At 53.0% G+C, this 15,429-nt stretch overlaps 1 protein-coding gene across 1 annotated transcript; it reads right to left on the bottom strand.

Moving 5' to 3' along the window:
• Window positions 1-1,976: 1,976 nt before the first annotated feature.
• On the bottom strand, window positions 1,977-10,930 carry TNMD (tenomodulin). Its single transcript, XM_040614850.1, has 7 exons — window positions 10,796-10,930; window positions 10,534-10,668; window positions 7,074-7,214; window positions 6,177-6,278; window positions 4,154-4,307; window positions 2,853-3,025; window positions 1,977-2,480 (listed from the first exon to the last, which is right to left on the bottom strand). The coding sequence occupies exons 1-7, from the start codon at window positions 10,841-10,843 to the stop codon at window positions 2,271-2,273; spliced, it is 963 nt and encodes a 320-aa protein (XP_040470784.1). The 5' UTR covers window positions 10,844-10,930; the 3' UTR covers window positions 1,977-2,270.
• Window positions 10,931-15,429: the final 4,499 nt, after the last annotated feature.

Consider the following 15,429-nt stretch of genomic DNA (forward strand, 5'->3'; position numbering starts at 1 on the left):
CCTGGAGCATCCCAGCCCAGGAGCCGGGTGGGTGAGTTCAGCCCTGTGCAAACGTGTGCATCCTTTGCCAGTTGGCCACTGGTGCGGAGCAAAGGGTAAGGCAGCGCTGCTGGACCTGCCTTCGTCCCCAGCCTCTTCCCAGGGCAAGAAACGTGGGTTTAAGCTGTTGTGTTTGTTTGGTACCGCTCATCTTTGGGCTGTTTTGTCAGCAAGGCGTTGCCTTACTGAGCCTGATGATGCAGTGGTGTGGTGAAGCTCCGTTCCGGTGAGCTTGGGATCTTCAGGTGTCAGGAACAAACCCAGAAGGGCTCTGGCTTGGAGCAGCCAGCCGGCTGCTGGGGCTCTCTGTCCTGCTCCGGGGAAGCAGGCAGGTGTAAAAGGAGCAGTTACGCTGCGCGTAGGAGTGGTGGCCCCTTGTCAGCATCAGCCCTCTGGCAAACACTGCTTCAGTGCTGGGTGAGCTGCTGCAGCCAAACTGCCCCACAGCGAGGAACCCACAGGGGAACAACCAAAATCCTTATGCCGCGCTGAACCCGGGTGAGTAAATCGGACTGTTGTCAGCTCCTGGCTGCCCAAAAGCCTCCTGGGTCAGGACGGTGCGGCAGAGTGCGGCAGAGCACAGAAGCTGGGTTGGAGAGATCAGCCGATGGCAATGGATGGATGGAGACAGGGCAGGAACGTGAGAGGAGCAGGGCCAGGCTTGGCTAAACCCATCCTCACCAGAAAGCCTGCACAGAGGGGAGTGACCCGGCGCTGGTCTGTGCGCCTGGCTCTGCATGCAGCTTCATTCCCAGGTGGGGAGGGGATGGCTCTGGCAGAAGGTGGGATGGGCAGCCTGGAGGTTTCCAAACTGCTGCAGGAAAACTAGCATTGATGGTGCTGACCTGGGGAGCACATAGGCTTGTCCAGTCTGCTGATCCCCACAGCCAGCAACAGGCACTGCGGGCATCAGTGCCCCCTCTCAGGGGCATAAATATCTCGGGGGACTTGTCGGAAACGCTTGGTGTCCCCCAGGCTGGCTGGTGTCCCTTGGGATGCTGTGTGGGGAGCTCTGCTGCACCATGCTTCCAGCATTTTAACCACATTGTCAGCACAGCCGTGAGCAGGGACAGAAGGAACTGCCCTTAAAAAGTGCTCATGTCCCTGCAGGAGCCACAGGGATGCAGGGAGCGCCTGACAGCCCCGGAGACACCACGGCTGGCACCCGTCACAGCGGCAGCAAGTGGAGCCTGACCTCTGCTCTCTCCTCTGTATGTACAGCTGGGTGGGCTTGTCTGTCCAGGCATTTGCCTGGAAAGCACCGGCTGTGGCAGTGCATGCTCCCTCAGTGACACTGAGAGGCTTTCCCTTGGTGACACCCGTGGGATGTCAAAGCTCCTCGGCAGCAGCTGGCTCCCTGGGGTGAAAGCTAGAGCCTGGGGTCTGCTGTGAGCACTGAGGCCGTGAGTGGTGGGGCTGCGCAGGGGGTGCGCGGGGATTTTGGCTGTTAGCTGTCAGCACTGCTGCAGGCAGTGTCCTGCTCAGGGTGGCTGCGGTATCAAGGACTTACTTTTTCCCTCCTGGGTTTTGCCCATTTGTTGGTCACAGGGCTGGGGACAGCTGATGGCACTTGAGGTCCTCTGCACCTCCTCTCCCTCTGGCTTTGGCTGCCCACTTCCCTGGGGGACTCCTTGTGCCTGCTCCTGCCTCTGCCTTGCCAGCACGCTGCTGTGCTGCACATTGCTCCTGAGGGGACTGGTGGCACCCCTGAGCTGTCACTAGTAACTACTGAACATATTGGAGCATGCTGGAACAGAGGGTCGGGACAACTACCAGCGCTGTCAGGGAGCAAATTAGGGACCTCCACACGTTCCCAGCGAGGCGAGCGCCAGCAGTCCTGGTACCTGAGTTATGGATGCTTGTGATGAGGCAGCCGAGCAATTAGATCACTTCTCAGACCCATTAAGCATCACAGACTGAGACTAAACAACTTTCCATTTTCTTTGCAATCGCTCATACAAGACGTTTATTGTTTGCCTCTTGCTGCTCAGCATGGCAACGATGCATTCGAGCACAGCCTCCCCCAACCCCGTGGGAGCAGCGCAGGGTGCTGGGGGAGGGGGACAGGCTGTGCACACATGGTGAGGGTGCCATCGTCTGCACACTTGCACACTCACCAGCAATCAAGCAGATAACCTGCGTGTCAGCTATGTCAGGACAATCTGGATGGGTGGCAGCGCGGCAGGTGGGCACGGGGAAGCACCCAAGCGCTAGGTGCTGCACGGTGGGTGCTACACCCTGCCCAGCATCCGCGCAATCCACCAGTTGCAGGGCATGATGATCCGGCAGATGACCCTCCCGCCCTGGTAGCAGTAGGGGTAGGGGTAGTAGCCCAGGAGGGGCTCGCAGACCCGCCGGCAGTAGCGGTTGGCACGGCGGCACTGGGCACAGCAGTAGCCTCGCTCGTCCCACAAGGGGTGGAACTCCAGCCCGTTCTCTGACTGCTGGGAAGAGACAGTGTCAGCGCAGCAAGAGGCTGCATGGCCAAGGCACCCCAGGAACACAGGGAGGATACCCCAGAAGCGTGGACAGGACACCCTGGGCACCCCAGAAGCATGGGCAGAGCACCCTAGGAACATGGACAGAGTACTCGAGAAGCATGGGCAGGACATCCCAAGGAGCACAGCCAGGGCACCCCAGGAACACAACGAGGACACCCCAGGAACACAATCAGGACACCCTGGGACTGTGGCCAGGACACCCAGAAGCATGACCAGAGTACTCTAGGAACGCGGGCAGGAAACCCCAGGAGTGAGACCAGGACATGTGGGACAATGGGCAGGGCACCCCGGGATGCGATTGCCCGCACTCACGTAGTCATTGACAGGCAGATCCTCCTCGGTCAGCTGCCGTGCCCGACGCTTGGGTCCTGGCTGCACATCCTTCTCTGCCTCGTGTTCGCTCTCCCCATCCAGCCAGCTCTGGTTGTCTAGAAGCAGCTCAGGGTCATCGTCTTCTGTCCCTTCAAGGTTGGCCAGCTCAGGAGCTACACGAAGAGCCCAAACATTGCTGTCAACAGCCAGGGAGTGGGGGGACACAGGCAGCAGCAGGCATTAATGTCTCTACCGAAATTTAGTGCCAATGTCCAGGAAAAGCCCAAAAGCCCACCAGCAGACCAGCTGTGCTCCATTGCCTCCTGCTCTTACCAGGCTTGGAAGTAGGGCTGTAGGAGATAATATGGTGGGAGGAAAGGGCAAAGACATGTCCTACCCCCACCCTGTGCTCAGGGGTGGTGTTGGCATCCCCTCCACGGGGCTGCAGGTGCAGGGAAGCACATCCTCATGGTGGGCTGTACTGCTGGGGGTGGGAAGGGATTTGTACAGCCCCAGCAAAGTGACATGATTTGGGGCAGATTAGACCCAGCTACACCACCCACAGCTTAGGTAAAACCTACGGTGATGTAAATTTCCTTTGCTAAAACTCAACTGCAGATGGGATCTAACAGCGGGGACTGAGGAAGCAAAAGGGGACAGCAGCCGAGGACAGCATCCTCTGTTGCCAGGACCATCAGTGGCCGTGGGCTGACTGGTACCCGTGGGGAGCGAGATGTGCCTCTGCGGCTGCAGAGCGGAGGGAGTTTTCTCAGTTGGTTTTTTAAAACTAGCTCATTCGGATAGAAGTGGGTTAGAGACAGCGGGTAATTACACTGGCAGATCTCAGAGGCCGCAACCTCTGTGAGGACTGTGTAGTGAGCAGCTGGAGGTGGCAACCCCGTTGTGTGATTTAGATGCAGATGTCTGCTCGTGCTCTGATGTTCATGCAGTGACTAGAATTTAGGCGTCCCAGTTTCCAGCAGCGCTGCTTTCTTTGCAGGTACAAAGGGGTGGGTTTTTGCCTTGTTATGAGGAAGGTGGCCACTCTGCAAAGTGCAGGGCAGTGGGGAGCCGACAGAGACAAGTGCTTTGCAGAGAGAAACTTCAGCCCCTGCTGTTACATCTGCCTTGCTCTCTCTTGGTTGTGGCCAACGTGTTCATGTCTGAGATGTACAAGGCTGTGGAAACGGGTTCCCACCACGTCGCAGTGGGGACGTGGCAGAGGGGGACATGGGTGGTGGCAGGGCTGCTTCTGGTGAGGGGTGTCACAAACACTTCAGGGAGGAGATGGCTCCTTGTACCTGCTATAGGCGTGGGGTGGATCCAGTAGATGGTCACGTTTCTGCAGATGTCAAAGATTTTGGAGCTCTTCAGAAACTCCTTGTTCTGAATGGGCTTTTCCCCAGGAACCCAGACCACAGACTGCTCAAAGTAGGTGGTCGTGATCTCTTCTCCCTGGAGGAAGAACAACGTTTTCACCCCGGTGTGGTGAGACACTCTTTCCCCACTGCCGGCTGCTTCTCCTCCCCTTGGCTTACCCAGAGGCCCCTCTCCCCTCCCAGAGAGCAGCTGGACTTCATCTGCCTTGGTTGGTGGTGCTCGCAGGGTGCACGTGCAATGCCCTGCTGGTCCTCAGGCTGGGACACCCACTGTGAGCCTTGTCTCTCCTGCCTGTTTTCAGCCACTGCCCCCTGCTCTCTCCTCTCTCCACTCATCATGCTTGAAGAGCCTTCTCCTGTGCAGTCCCCACCATCTGGAAGAACCTTCTGGAGCACCCCAGCTCATTTAAAACCCAAGATTAAAACATCTCCTCTCTGCTTTGCTCTTACTATTTAATTTCTCTCTCCTTCTGCTACCGATTTTGTGATCGAACACTTTTAATTTATTCCTCACAGGAATTCTTTGCGTGGCTGTATTCTGTAATTTATACCACATGTCTCTGCTGTTGCATTAGTCCATGGTGTGTTTTGGCAGGTGCTTAGGGAGGGCGATATATAAAGATTATTGGATGGGTCTGTGCCGAGCTATCTGCCAAGGCAACGTCATGTATGTTGGTGGTGGTGGCCCATAGAGCAAGCTGGCAAATGGCATTTTTCTCTCCAGAAGGTGTCTGGAGCTGTATTTCTCTTTTACAGAGTTTTTCCTTATGGTTTTGGGAAGTTTTAGGAAAGAGCCAACACAACCCGACCCAGTCTGAGGCTTTTTTGGAGCCTCTGGTGAAAGCTGGGGGGTTGGGGAGGTGCTGCATGAGGGACCTGGCACCGCGCGGGCTCTGGGAGGAGATGGCTAGAGCTTAAATCTACATTTATCTCACTGGGTTTTACATTTTAGCTCTCTACCCGGGGCAATGTTCTGCTAAAGCCTGGGAAGTCATATTCCTTTTACGAAGGTAGCCGAAAAAATATATTAGCTTCTTACAGCATAATCAAAGAATCGGTATCTGGGAATTTGGGTCATGAATCGGGGGAATGTTTCTGCCCACGCTTCGTTTCAAACGCATGTCCTGCTGGTGTTTTATCTGCAACAGCTTCCTTGGGGGGGGTTCAGTCTGCTAACACCCCCATCACGAAATGGAGGAGGGGGAAGGCTGTGCTGTGGTGGGGCTGTGCCACCGCTGGGGCCTGGGGATGGGGACGGGGACAGGGGACAACTGCTTTCAAGGGACTGAGCCATCACCCCGGGTTACGCTGTCAAGGAGGGGTTAAAATATGGAGTAAACCACTTTTTTTCCATGCAGCAGGCAAAGCGCTTGACTCCTTGCAGCAGGATGTGGTGGGCAAAAACTGGAGGGGTGTAAGAAGCCACCAGGCACATCCGTGGGAGACAGGTCTGGGGGGGACCGGGAGGTGCTGCAGCCTGGTGCTTCCCACCTCCCAGGGCTGTACGCCAAGCGCTTTCTCAAATCGCATTTCTTAAACACGGCTGCTCTTTTAAATTCATTACTTCTGCCTCATTCTGCTTGAGAACGCGAGGCTCAATTCTTGGAGAAAACAGTTTGATTGACTTTTTGGTGCCTGCTAATCCTGAGCTGCCTTGCGACCTTTTGACTACAACAGGATTATTGTTCTTGATCTCCGGTATTGTGCTGAGAGGTTTTTGTCTGTTGGCTGTCTAATCCTGTCTCTTTCCACTTGTTTTTAGAAGCAATCCTCTGAAATAAGATCATTTTATGAAGCGATCACAACTCATTATTTCTTTATTGCAGCATCTCTGGGAAGGCTGGAGCAGATGAGAGGGCGGTGGGGCTGACGGCCACACTCCCAGTGCCAGGGAGAGGAGTGGGCTTCCCGGGGGCAGAGGGGGGGTCCTGTTTGATTCACCTACCTCAAGCTCAGGGATCTTGGCCTCTGTCGTCTCAGGTAGGACTTTCGTCTGAGTTTTGATGAAACATTTTTGAAGTCCCACAAAGAAGATGCCAGTTATTCCCTACAGCATCAGAACAAACAGCAAAAAAGCAATCAGGGCAAAGCAGGAGGATAAATAACCCCATCATATGGAGGGTACAGCTGGAGGAGGCTTTTTCCTGTTGATGTTTTTGTGCAAACTCTGTTCAGCGGTGGTGCTAAGATGTACTAACAGGTTCTCCTAAGGGATATTGCATTTTATGGTTTGGGAGAATCGGGCTTTTTGCAAACATTTTAAGGCAGACAGTCATAAAATTTTACTTTGCTCTCCTTCTCCTTATAACTATCACGAGCTCTCGTTATCATAAATAAAAATATGCAGAGTAGCATCTGACCGTTATGGTTATATGAACATTGAGCCCCCAGTTCCTGCTAGGCTATTAGCTGAAAATTTTGCCATATGCCACTGCACAGGGTATTTCCCTACAAATTTTAATTAGATTTCAGAGAGAGTCTACCACATTGTCATGAGGTTTTAATGCTCTCCAGACAGACAAATGTACTGGGCTTGGATAGATTTATGATGATTGCATTCCTTTGCAAGGGTAAATCCAATAACTAGGTCTTGCTTTTGAGATGTATTTCACTGGAACTGAACCACGCCACTATTAAATACCGGTGGAAGCGTATGTAGATACACATCTCCTTTCCTTTGAGAGCATCCCCAGGGAGTCTGCGTCTGGGCATTGCTCTCCCTGACGCAGAAGCAAATCATCCTGGGGCTTGCTCCAGCGACCCCGTGGTGTCCTGAGGGATCCCGTCGGTCCTGCTGCAAGACCGCAGGCAGGGTCCTGGGGACAAATGCTGCTGCACTCACGTTTTTGAAGTCATGGATCTCCAGGATTTCCTCACTGCCGTTCCCGCTCCTGAAGGTCTCCGTCCTGGCCAGTGGGTCGATCTCCATCACAATCTTCTTCTTCTGGCCGTGGCTGAAGAATGTGTGTTCCATGTCATAAACCTGTGAGGGCCAAAACCGCATGGGGGTCGGCTCAGCCCCCGGCCGATTTCACACGCCAGCTGCTGGGTGAGCAGGCTGGTGCTGGGTGCCTGACCACTGATGCTGAGTGCTCTGCCACAGGGCTGGCTGCTTCCTTGCACCCCTGCTCTGAGCCAAGACAATCGTCCGGATAGTGCAAGGAGAGGCAGCTCCCAGGCACCAGGGCTGGGAAGAAGGGCAGGACGGGGCCAGGCTGCGGGAGGACAGGTATGTCAATCCTGGGAGAAGATGCTCATCCCATACTTGCGCCAGGAGCTTTGCCACAGCTCAGCCTTTGCTGGTGCTTTCTGTGGCATGAGTCACAAAGCCCAGGCCCAAGGGACCTCACTTTTACTTCTCCCTGGCTTGCTTGGTCTGTCATCGCATCCCTGACTTCCTTGCTCCATCACTGTGTCCCCAGCTTACTTTCTCCATCACTGCATCCCTGGCTCACTTACTCCATCACCGTGTCCCTGCCTTGCTCGCTCCGTTGTGTCATCCCTGGCTCACTTTCTCCATCTCTGCACCTTCTGTTTTTCCTGGAAAGGCAGAGGTAAGAGCCTCTGTCTCCCTGGAGGAGATCAGGGATTGCCTGTGAATCAAAGACCTCCTCGAGGGCTGCTGAAGAGCTTCAGGGCATAGCAGCCGGCTCCCCAGCGGCACTCATCCCTGCGGGGAGCTGGGGTGAGCATCGCCGTGGGGAGCAGCCCTCTCCTCCTCGCAGGTGCTTGCTGCACTCAGCCAGCCCAGCAGCCCTCCAGTCTCTGCAGATGCTTGACCCTGCAAGCACGAGCAGTGGCAGATGCTGTTTGAAGCACAAAAATGATCCTGCTGGTGCGGTGAGAGCCGCCGAGCCTTGGGGAGCCTTGTTTTCCAAATCCAATGGCGTTGTGCGGAAGCAAAGGGCTTGTGCAAAACCACTCAGGTCCACAGGGCGGAGGGAAGTGGTGGAGGCATGGGGATGGGAAAGCCTCGTTTGTCCCCTGGCATGGCTGCGGAGCCAAGGAGGGAACACCCTGGACCCCAGCAATGTCGTGGCAGGGGGCAGGGGCTCTGCCTGCAGTCCCAGCCTAAACTTCCTTTCACAGACCCCTGGTTCTTGCACATCCCTCCCCATTAGGGGCTTCAAACCCTCTCAGCAATGTTCTCAGCATCAGCATCTACCGTTTTGCAGCTGCTGGAGGAAGCCTGGGCACAGGACAGGCCATGCAGGTGGTAACTGCCGGGTACCTTTACCCTTGCTTAAAAGTCAGAAGAGTGATGTGTGCCTTGGCAGTCATGAGCATCTCCTCTTAGTCAACAGGAGCTTTTATAAAGATATATAGCTGTCAATGTATTTTATGGTATGGTAAAAATAGTCTGAAGCCTAAAACGTCTGGAAGGCCGCCGGTTTTGACTGGCAAAATGCACATGGTGCCATAAATCATTTCCAGGAAGGTAGGATCCCGGGTGGCACCTTACCTTCAAGTGCCTCTCCATTTACAAAGAATTACTTTTGCCAGTGCAGTGGCCAGCTAACCCATTTGGGCTTTGCTGGCTCCGTGCTGCTCAGAGAACTGTGAGATGTTTTATAGGGCTAAAAATGACACTTGCTCACAAATGGTTGAAATATGTCCCCCTGCGAGGCCACGATGAACCCCTCGTTAGCTGACTCATCGCCTTCGCTCCTCGGCTGTGCTGCCTGGCGCGGATGCTGCCATGCAGAGGGCAGCACCGTGTCCAAGGCCACCCCTCAGAGGAACAAATTGTCTTTTAAGATTTTTTTTTCCACTGTCCAATTGCATGAAAGGAGCTTGAAGGGGTTTTTTTTGCTCTTTAAAGAGTTTGATTGCCCTTGGTTTATATTTTTGAGCATTAGGAACTTCCAGGCTCCTGCATCCTGCTTTTTCTGGAGGACTCCGGGGCCAGCTGGAGAAGCTGCTGCCCCATGGCTGCAGAGGACGTGGTGGTGGTGGACACCGGGAACATCAGCAGGCAGCTCCACTGCAGGAACATCTCCGCTTTCCTGTGACCTCTTTGCCTGCCTGTCAGGCGTTGTGAAGGGCTTTCAGAAATTCTGATGGACTCCATCCTGCACCAGAGCCTGCCGGTGAGGATGCTGAGGGCCAGTGCTGTGGTTAACCTTTCCAAGGGTGCAGCAATGGCTCTGTGCTGTTGGCTTGGAGAAAACCTCCCCTCCAGGGGTTAACAGCCTCTTCCCCCCATAGCTGGCACGCACCCTGTTTTTCGAGGAACAGTAGAGACTTTATAATCGACTTGGCAGTAGCCTGGAGGCACATATGGCTTTTATTGCTTTTTCTTTTATTTTTTGGGGTATTTATTTCTCTTTGCTGATAAGCAGACAAAAGTATCCGGTGAGCGGGGTGCTTCCTCTGCCCGGCGGGAGGGCAGCCTGGCTGAGCTGGCATGGCTCCGGCATGGGGCAGGGAGGAGAGGGGAGACGCCACCGTGGGAAAGGGGCTGCCTTGGCTGCACATGGGAATTTTGGAGACGTTCTTGAGAGTCGGCAAAACCCGCTGGCGCCAGGGTGCAAAGCAGGACCTCCTGGGTGAGCATGGAAACTCAAAGGAGAGGAGGATGAGGAGCAGCGGCCAGGCTGTTGGCTTCAAGGTTAAGCAATTTGCTTGGGGTATGGGATAAAAAAAAGAGTTTTGGCAGAATTGCCAAGATGCTGGGCAGCAGTGGGCAGAGATGTATGGGAGATGTGCAGCCCCGTTGCCGCCCCGCCACACTCGGCGCTTACAGTAGCGTCTGTCTGGGGAACTGGGAATAAACGAGCCCAATCCAGTTAGCAGGAGCTCCTCCAAAAGCTAATCTGTCTCACCGTCCCCTCACATTGCAGACACATTAAAGTAAGAAATATAATCCATTGCAATCAATCACCACTGCGTCCTGGCTTTCTCTCCTCTTTATGTGGTGGCATAATGACTTTTCCACCAGTTTCTGGCAAGATAATTGAAATGAAATGGAAAATATTTTCTTACTTGTCATAAAATTTGCTGCCGGTGAAAGAAGAGTAACTTTAACTGTTTGTGGCGTAGCTCCCATCCCCTGTAATTGTCAGGGAAAGAATGCGGTGACAGAGAAAAAAACCCAGCTCCTACAAAGTAAAAGCTGGTTATGAATAATACAAAGATTTTTAAAAGTCCCATGAATGCTTGTAGTCTAAGAAAATGCATTTTGTAAAGTTGCCTGGGTTTCGGGGTGTAGTTAAAAGTTTCGATGAGTGGGGTGGGGGGAATGACAGCTCTGTCTGGGGGAGCGGCACTCTGAAAGGCTGGATCAGAGGGGTTTTACTTACTTTTCTGGGTGTTGGGTTCCAAAGATATTTGACACCAAGAAATATCAGAATAAGAGAAATGAGCAGCACACTGAAGAGCAGCCCGCAGATCTGGTATCTGGTACAGGTCTTCTTTCGCGTCTTGGAAGCTTCTGCCTAATTAATGACAAAACGTTGATAGCCAGAGGTCTGCTGACGATTCAAGGAGGGATGAGTACACATGCATATCAGACATTTATCATACTGACAAACTGCACGGTGGCAAAACAAGCCATGAACTTACGTCCAGAAAGCGGCAGTCCTCCGGGCTCTCCCGAGCCGTCCCTCCCATGGTCTCCTCTCTGTGCGAGGATGCGAGCCCGCTCCGAGGTGGAGTTACAGCAGCTCTGGGCTGCACATGCAGTGGAAGGCTGGGTCACTGCCGCCCCCGTGACGGCGGCTGCCAGCGTCCCCCCACAGCCCGCGGGCCCCGGGGGGTTCCGCAGCGCTTGCTCTTTGCAGGGTGCAAGCGATTCCCTCGCCTTTGGAGACGAGCCCGCACGAAGCTCTGCTGCGCGGTGCCCACCAGCACAGCCAGGGGCCCAGATTCTCATTTAATCTCTGCTCCTGCCCCCCACTTCTGCCCATGCAGTGATGGCTGGAGGTGCCCAGGCTGTGCAAGGGCTCCTGGCAGCGCTCTGGGGATGCGGGCAGTGCTGCTGGGCGCTGCTCACCTCTGCTCATGGGTGCAGCGGGGCTTCTGCAGCAGGGGCAGGCTGGGAGCCGCTGGCGGGGTGCCTGCAGGGCAGGGGGACACGGGCATGGCAGGGGCAGGTGTGCACGTGGGCGCGTGTGTGCATATATATGTATGTGCATGTGCGTGCATATGTGCATGTGCATACGCCTGGGCACGGGTGCGCATGTGTGTATGCGTGCATGCATGTGTGTGCATGTACATGCATGGGTGTGCATGCACGTATGCGTGTGCATGCACTCACTGCCAGCCCTCAGCAATGCGGTGTGAAGGCCAAGTTCTCCCATGGAGGAGTCCGGCATCCCGTGCCTGTTGTGTGCAGAGCCTTGCCCCAAAATTGGCCCAGCCAGGAATTTCCTGACTAATTTTTTTTACTGAGTTGAAAAATTTCCATTTGTTGAAATCATATCATTTCTTCATGGAAATGAACCCATCTTAAGAAAGGCTTTCAGAAATCCACTGTGAAGTTTCTAGTCTGAACAGGATGAGGCTCCCTGGTGTAGAGGAGCTGGCATGGACTGTTTTTCCAAGCTGTTTACTCTAATAAAAACCCAGAGTGCATCATGCACTAATTAAAATTGCACTGAAAAAAAGAAAATCCACATCGAGTTTTGCTCAGGGTGAGAAATGGAGAAAGAAATTGCTTTTAGCGGGTCTGGTGCTGGCTTCGTGAGTGTGTTGGGGCAGCGCTGCCTGCAATCTGGGGGTAAATCTGAGTGGGACAGAAGCGGAGCTGCTGAACAGCTTGGGGAAGGCGTTGGGCATGTGTGTGTGCAGGGGCTGTGTGTGCCCTGGTGTGTGCCAGCTCCCTCCAAAGGGGTTTGGGCTCCCCGGGGCAGCAGTCGCTCCTCACCCTGCAGCCCTGCAGCAGCTCTGGGACCAGATCCCTTCCCTTAACGCAGCCGCAGTCACTTGGGGATGTAAAACACACCAGAGGTTTTTAATATTTGAGAGGCTAATAACAGGAGGGAATCGTATTGATGGGTGAAAGACAGCAGGTTATTTGAAGGAGAAAAATCACTTTTTAATGGAAAGCAGTCGCAGGTAGCCTTTGAAAACACCTGAAAGGTTTTGGAAATCTAAATGCAGCAAATCTGTACAGACAGGAGGTTTGTCTTTCTTCACTTTTCACCAGAAAGTTTTGCTTCCAAAGCTTTTGTTATTCACTGGAAACTGAAATATCTGAAAACATTTTCTTTTCCTGTCAAAACTGCAGTTTCAAAGGAAAACTTTGGAGCAGCTCTACTGAAAGATGGTTATGATTACAGGAAAGAATTACAGCCGTGCCGTTAAGCAGACATAATTGATCAGCCTAGCAGCGATCTTCACAATATCCCCCACTCAAGGCACAGGAAACACTGCAAATACCACTCGTAAACCAAATTAGGCATTATCATTTTATTACTGTTTTAAGGTAAATGTCAAGCTTTTTAATGGCAATCACTGTAACTCTGGCAGGAGTCGGGCGTCTGAATTAGCTGGAAGAGGTGAGAACCTCCCAGGGCTGGGAGTTAATAAAACTCAATAAATATCACCGGTCCCTTCCAGGGCTTGGCAAGTGCTGGGGATGGAGCAGCTGGGCTGAGCGGTGGGGGGTGCAGGGGGTCCTGCCACTGGGCTGGAGACCTTGTTTTGCTGCAGCCTGCAAAAGTGGGCACTGGTGGCCCGGAGGGATGGGGAGCTATGGGAGAGAGCACACGCAATGCAGGCATACACATGCATGCACACACATGTCCACACATGCACGCACATGGAGCCCCATAGCCAGATCAGAGCCATGTGCCCAAGCCCCCACACAGGGCAGGGAGCAGGATGAGACCCCTCTACACTGCCGCTCTCCATAGAGACTGTTATAAATATCCAGCCTTGAACCAGAGAGTTTGATGGCAGCAAAACCCTGTGCAACCCAAATTGTCCTTCCCCTCCGCAGCTGTGGGCTGTGCAACAGCTGCTGGATCCCGACAGGGAGGCGGATGCTTGGGATGCAAACAGGGACAGAAACCGCAGGATGATGCTGGTCAGGAATGGTTTTTTTCCCTTCCATTCCCCAGTGTTCTGGCTCAGCATTCAGGGTTTCAGAGAAAGAAAAAAAAAATGGATTTTCCATGAAAAGACAACAATGTTTTTGAGAAAAAACCCTCAATCTCTTTAAGATGACAATCAGGTTCTCTGTATAAAAAGCAGTTCCGATGGAAATCTCCCATCAGTGCCAATGAGTAGGGAACAATCACTAATTTTCCTTGAAGCTAATGAGCACGAGTATATATGACAGGGGAGAATTTAATCTGATGTGAACTGAAGAAGAGAAGCAATACTGATATTAATGTGTGACTAATTGATACCCAGAAGAACATTTGAAATGATTAAAAGGCATTTGATTTTTATACAGGACAATAAGAGGCTCATTGGCTATGACTGGTGCATCCTTTCAGTTTTCTACTTCTTGCTCTAATTTGCCCAGAAAAATCTATCATATCTGCAGCATAGCTTGACGGCTGCATAAAACCTCTGTGCCTGGAAATGTTATACCAAGAAATTCCTCCTGGACAACATGAAGGTTTGTACACAGTGTGAAAGGGGGCAAGAAGCCCAGCAGAAATAAAATAGGTCCCTGAACCACTAAAAAGCAGCTCCCCAAAGCAGTGGGGCTCAGGCAGCAACATCCAGCCGAAAACCCATCGTGATTAATACGGTGCTCTTTGTTATAATGAAAAACCCATTAAGGTCAGTGGCAGCATCTCTGAGCAGCACTAAATTGGAACGATGGAGACAGTAAAGTTAAAAATGAGCCATAATATTAATGTGGATAGTGAATTAATTGGGCAATTCCATAGGTAGTAAGTAAATCATATCATTTACCGCTGGACACAGCGCCTCACAGCTCTCGCTGCAGGGTGGTGTGGTGGCAGTGGTGGCACCTGCTCCCGGATGGAGCTGAGGGCACAGCACAGAGCCACAGCACCCAGGGACACCACTGTGCCTGCCCCTGCCAGTCCTGGGCCCTTCTCCTTGGCTGCCACTGGGAGGTCTCTCAGTCAGCGTGATGCCTCTCACTTTGCTGTTTTAGGTGCTCCAGCCCCAAAATATGCCCAGAGTGCTGGCTTACAGCTTGTCTGGGGTGCTGCATCCACGGTCCAAGGTGTCTGTCCCCTGGTCCTGCCGCCGTGGTCCAAGGTATCCATCCCCTGGTTCTGAATCCACAGGCCAAGGTGTCCATCCGCTGGTCCTGCAGCTGTGCTCCAAGGTGTCCATCCCCTGGTCCTGCAGCTGTGCTCCAAGGTGTCTGTCCCCTGGTTCTGAATCCACAGTCCAAGGTGTCCATCCACTGGTCCTGCAGCCGTGGTCCAAGTGTCTGTCCCGCTTTGCTGTTGCACACAGAAAGCTTGGAGCAGGCTGCTGGCGGATTTACAGAACAGCTATTCCCCCGCTGTGCGTCTCTCAGGAAGGGCTGCCTCGCCTTTGGGAGATATGTGCAGTGCCATCACACAGCCCTCAGCCTTCTCCTGCTGCTTTTGTGTCTTGGGCTGGGACCTCCTGTGGGAGCAGAGGGCAGTGATTTATACCAGGGTGAAGCATTTACACGTATGTCGGTTGGGCTGCCGGCTCCCTCCCCACTTCCAACATCCTGGACAACAAATAGAGAAAGGGAAAAATCATATATAAAAGGAAATTGCTCATTAGGCAGTGCCTGATTATACAGAACAGTCTTTGCTTCAAACCATCCCATTTTCTGTAACATTTGCCAGATGAGAGGATGCATACCTCCTCTTATCAACTAGCCACATATGGCCTCAGCTGAAGGGAGGTTTCAGTAATTGGCCTATTCATCATTCATTGTTTATCTTAAGTTCACATTGTTGTAGGGAACTCCAGAGACATCCTTGATTTAAGTTAAGAAACTTAATCATTATGATAAAACTGCTCGGGGAGTTGGACTTCATGTTGGAGATGCACGTGGCCATGTGGCACGCCGGCAGCCTGTAGCCACAGCAGATTATTCAAAACTGACAAAGCTTTTGGAGAGAATAGAAGAAGATAAATTCATGGTGGCCGTTCCGATGAAGCTGCTCAGAAGGTTATTACTAGAGACACACACTTCTCCTTGCTCACAGCCCGTGAAAAATCCCACTCCTCCAGGCTCTGGGGGATGTCTACCTCATTGCTGCTGTTGCGACTCCCTCGTC

The sequence above is a fragment of the Falco naumanni genome, chromosome 14 (assembly GCF_017639655.2).
Source record: "Falco naumanni isolate bFalNau1 chromosome 14, bFalNau1.pat, whole genome shotgun sequence".
NCBI lineage: Eukaryota > Metazoa > Chordata > Aves > Falconiformes > Falconidae > Falco > Falco naumanni.

Coding starts and splice junctions, on each gene's coding strand:
- TNMD (XM_040614850.1), bottom strand. CDS start 10,843: ATGGGAGGGACGGCTCGGGAGAGCCCGGAGGACTGCCGCTTTCTGGAC. Junction 10,669..10,795: donor AGGACTGCCGCTTTCTGGAC/GTAAGTTCATGG, acceptor GTCATTAATTAG/GCAGAAGCTTCCAAGACGCG. Junction 4,308..6,176: donor CCAAGATCCCTGAGCTTGAG/GTAGGTGAATCA, acceptor TTCTTCCTCCAG/GGAGAAGAGATCACGACCAC.